The 5,000-nt window shown below is 34.9% G+C and overlaps 1 protein-coding gene across 5 annotated transcripts in view; it reads left to right on the forward strand.

The window, feature by feature from the left end:
* LOC122255663 (AF4/FMR2 family member lilliputian) overlaps nt 1–5,000 on the forward strand; it is a 117,660-nt gene that overhangs the window by 101,682 nt on the left and 10,978 nt on the right. For all 5 annotated transcript variants that reach the window (XM_043019900.2, XM_043019899.2, XM_043019898.2 and 2 more), the window contains 2 exons: nt 382–465; nt 664–2,231. In XM_043019900.2, coding sequence (XP_042875834.1) covers nt 382–465; nt 664–2,231 — 1,652 coding nt within the window. The remainder of the gene's footprint in view (nt 1–381; nt 466–663; nt 2,232–5,000) is intronic.

Genomic DNA, 5,000 nt, shown 5'->3' on the forward strand with positions numbered 1-5,000 from the left:
ACAATTAAAATAAACAACTTTTTCAAATGTAATATTTGTTAAGATACAGAGTTGGTAGAAAATCTGTATATTGTTCATTGATACTTAAATTATTTGCTTGTCTGGCAGTTATCACATGGAAAGTATTTACATCCATATTGCATATATGAGATTTTAAAATTAATTAATCAGTTTGGGAAGCAATAATGTTTAGATTTATTTAGTGTTTGTAAACTTAGATTTAAAGTCTGATTACTTTTAAGGTAAATTATATATTATGTAATGTTTGGGAATATATACAATGATTATTAACCTTTTGTTGGTGAAGTACCTATAGGAATTGTAACTGTGATGTGTAAGTTATTAAAGAAGCAGGTACTAATACATATACTTTTATTTCAGCCTCAAGAAGATAAATCTCCTAACACATGGAAACTTCGGAATTTTATTCCACAGAGGAAACCAAGCTCTCCAATTTCCCATGGGGTATGTAAATAAGAATTCCATTTAGTTATTTATTGTATTATATTTGTTGTTTTTAGTGCCCTTGTAGTCATCCTTTACTAGTATGTATGTTTTTTTTTTATCATTGATTATTTTTATACTTTAAGGAATTGTGTATGATGGGGACATAGTAAAAAGTATTCTCTTCGTTTGCCACTAACATATTTATACTCTCTATAGACTGCAGCACCTGGACCCACATCTGGCCAGCAGCCTGAAGATGTCCGTTCGTTGCCTGTCCCACCTACTGCTCCTCCAACGAAAGGGAAACGCTATACGAATAAGGCTGCTGCTCCTTCAAGTTCCTCCCACCGTGAATCTCGCTCGGCCACAGAGCTGAGAGTACAGTCTAAGCCTGAAAATAATGGCCACTACTCAGACAGCTCTGGCGAGGGTGAGAGTCACCATCGCCCTACTCCCCGTGCCACTGCATTAACGCAGATTTCAAAGTCCAAAGCCGGGATGTCTAGGATGAGGGTGTCAAGTGGACCACAACTTAGCTCGGATAGTGAAGATGAGCAGGAGTCCTTTTCGTCTTGGAAAGTTGGGTCAACTCAGTCCTTGAATGGTTCAAATATCTCTGGAAAGAGTGTGTCAAAAATTCCGGAAAAGCCTGCCAAATCCATTGTTCCCCCTATATCTCGCGAGACAGGTAGAAGAAACTCAAAGAAGAACCCTGACGTAAAGAAGGATAATCAGGTTGGTGCCAAATCTGACAGTGTAAAATCAAAACGTACCAGCAAATCACAAATACAAACTGACAGTGATGACAGCATTATAGATGTAGTGACTACTACCCCTGAAAAGGTTCAGTCTAGAGGTACTCCAACTTCACATCGTACTCCATCAAGAACACCCAAAGATTTCCCAAAGGTTATTCCCAGTCCTGTGAAGTCAGTCCAGGCTAGCCCTCATGTGTCTCCCATGACTTCAGTCAGTGTATCTAGTAAAAATAGTGCAAAGAGATCCAGTAGTGCAAGACTCAGTGAATCCCAGAGCTCCGAATCCTTAGTGAGTAAAAGTGATGATGAAATTCAGCCTCATGCTGGCCGTAGTCAGAGTAGTTCTCAAAAGCTTGACCAAACTAGGGACAAAGGGGGAGTAGTGAACCGAACATTTAGCACGTTATCCAAAAAAGAAAAGATGGGGAGGGAAAAAGACCCTTCAGATAGTAGAAAAACAAAAAATTGTGATACAAGGAAAGGTAGTGGTGGTAATAAAGACGGAATTGAGAGAAGTAAAACGGAGAGAAGCAGAACAGCGAGTGAGCCCAGCCCAGCAGATAACAGAAGTGAGGGGAGGCCAGGTGCCTCTCCCATAGTTAGTAATAAGATTTGTGAGTCTCCTATAGTTAGTGCAGAACCAGAAGTGCCCATACCCCTAATACAGTATGAAAATGGTGTAGCAAGACTCACTTGTACAATACCCCTTAGCTTTATTGATAAAGTGCCCAAACACAGTGAAAACAGTGCATCAGGTATATCCAAGACTGATATTAAGCAGGAAGTAGACACAAAAGATATACTTGATAATAGAACTAGAGAAGGAAAAGGTAAAAGAAAAACATGTGATCCTAATACTAAAGCATCATGTAATGAAGATAAGTCAAAATCTAAAATTTTAACGTCCATATTTAAATACAAAACTGAGCAAGAGAAAGTGAAAAAGGAAATAAAAACTGAACCAGTCAATAGTGATGAAGAAGATTCTGAGAAAGTTGACATCAAGATTTCTCACAAAGTCAAAGAGTGAGTAATTATTCTTTTATCAACATTATTAGTGTTACTATTATCATCATTTTTATCATGACTGTCATCATTATCATTGTTGTTATTTTCTATAGCATACATAACTTTAAAAAAGATATCAGAAACTATTATTCCATTTATTTGTTTATTCATATCTTCATTAGTAATTGTAGTTCATTGATTTTTTGCTTGTATTATCATTATCATCGTTATTGTATCTTAGTAGTTGTTGATTATTGGAAGATTTTATATAATGTAGAAGAGGGTTTGTATTTTTTGTTTGAGAGTGTCAGCTAGGTTGTTTTTTCCTCCTGATAGATATACTCTTAGATAGACATTCATACGTGTTATGCTTTATATAATTTGTATTACGCAGCTTTTAGTGTTTTTTTACATACACACACATGCACACATATACGTACATGTACACACATGTGGTCTTGCATGCGTGTATGTTAGATGTTGGGAAAGAATTGGTTTGCTGCTTAGTCTAGTTATTCATTACATACGTCATTTTCACTGAGTGCTTCATAGGACATGTAGTGACAGTGCCTTTGAAAGAGAAATTGTTAGGTTTATGCATTCGAGAACCCTGGTATTGCGACCGTGCAAAGCCGGAACGACCCCGGCGTGAATGGGTTAATATTCCAATTTGTGAATTTGAATGGATTTTATATAGCCTTGCTTATTACTGTATGATCTGTTTTATTCTTCTTACTTAATATCTGTTCTTATCCAAATTGAGGAGCATTCAGCTCATATTAGCAACTCTCTCCATGTATATTATGTAATACAGTTGGCCGTTTGTATGTGAGAGGGAGAGAGGAGAGAGTGAGCAAGTGAGTGAGCTTGCTATGTTTTCTTGCAAAAATGATAAATTCATTTTGCTAATACTTTGTGCCAATTTCCATGGCTTGACCACTTCTCTTCATCTATTTCTACTATATGAAGCAACAGTTCAACTGTTAAGAGTTTCATGTTTTTATTTCTATCAGTAATGCTGTTAATGTTGTTGACAATGCTGCAGTTGACTAAAATTATAGTATATGATCCTTATTAGCTCATTATTTTCTTTATATTTTCTTTATACTCAGTGTGATAGAAATATTGTTTTTTATGGGAGGACAAAAAGCAACTTTATTTTTTCATATGTTTGTTCTGTCACAAATGAATAAGAAACATATAACCACCTACAATGAAGATAACATGAAGAGGTAGGAAACCTGTGCTTTTGACTGTGAGTGCCACAGTTAGAGGCATCCATGTTGGCACAGGAACACATTTTAGACACTGGGTATGGATCGAGTCACCTTCCTTTTTTCTTTCTACCTGCACATCTTCCATCAGCGGTACTTTACAGCAAAAGGTCGTCAACTTACTGTGTGCCATCACTCTATAAAGATAGTTCTTGCTAGAGACTGTGGATAGGTGCCATTCAAGGCTCTCTCTCCTGCTGGTGCTAGGAGAAAGTGGTGTCACCGTGCCAGACATGTAAAACAGCCATCCTACTGCACAAACATTTTTTTAATACCGCGACCAATGGGTTAATACTACCAATATCACGTCATGATTATTATTACTGCTTTTTAGGACTTATCACTCTTAGATTTTGAGATAATTCTCATTAATATTACACAAGAGAGCCAGAAAATAAGGCTAAATTTAGCTTTTGAAAAAAACTTACAGATTTATGAAAGCATTTTGAATCTGCATATTTTTTATGCATTTTCAGTGTAATATCCTTGGACACTCAGGTACTTCAAATATTGTGTAACAAGTTTTTGGATTCCTATTTCCTATATAGCTGCATCCGGCTCAATTGGAAATACAAGCCACTCGCTCTCTGGACCCAAAATTGACTTCATTACAATGCATATTGTTGTACATTGTGCATTACTGAAGCAATTGCATCAGGCCTTTGAATATTACATGAGAGGCCCTGTGTCTAGCAGTGTTATCCTTCTCCATGGCAATGCACATTTCTATGTCCTGGAAAATGAAACAGCTTGATAGTTTTTAGTGGGAAACTTTGGACCCTCCACCTTTCACAGCCCAGACCTGACCCCTGATGCTTCTTAAAAGTTCTGGTGGATATGTATCACGAGGGAATCCAAAAACTTATCATACAGTGTAAAAAATACCTTAATGTTCTTAGTGACTGTGAAAACCCTTGAGTAACATTTAGATATAAAATCAAAAGTATTTTTCATAAACTTTTTATTATTCTTTATTTATTATTATTATTTTTTAAATTATTATTATTGTTATTATTAATATTATTATTATTATTATTATTATTATTATTATTATTATTATTATTAAACAGATTACTACTACTTTACAAATACTCATTGTAGCTATATAAATATTTGTTTCATTACAGTAGTTATTGATGCTGTTATTCTTAGTCATAATAGTATCGTTATTTTAAATATTAGTCCCTAATACCAATGTTATTGATGGTATTATTTTCTTCTCCTTTCTTTTTCTTTTTTCTATAATTTGTGATTTGTATTACACTTACACTGTTATTTATTACTTACCTGTTCATTATTACCACCATCCTCATCATCATTGCTGTTGTGATTCATGTTTTTATTGTTAAGTTTATTACTATGTTTTTTTAGAAGTGGATACTTCGTAATATTCAGTTTCCTAAATCATTGATTTGTAAAACTATTGTAACAGCTTGAAGAGAAAATCATCAGTTCTTAATATATGTATAATTTGAGAAAGTAGGGAATTTGTTTAGGTAACTATTCAATGCAG

The sequence above is a fragment of the Penaeus japonicus genome, unplaced genomic scaffold (assembly GCF_977035675.1).
Source record: "Penaeus japonicus unplaced genomic scaffold, GWHDUDI00000001_assembly GWHDUDI00000033, whole genome shotgun sequence".
Taxonomy (NCBI): Eukaryota; Metazoa; Arthropoda; class Malacostraca; order Decapoda; family Penaeidae; genus Penaeus; species Penaeus japonicus.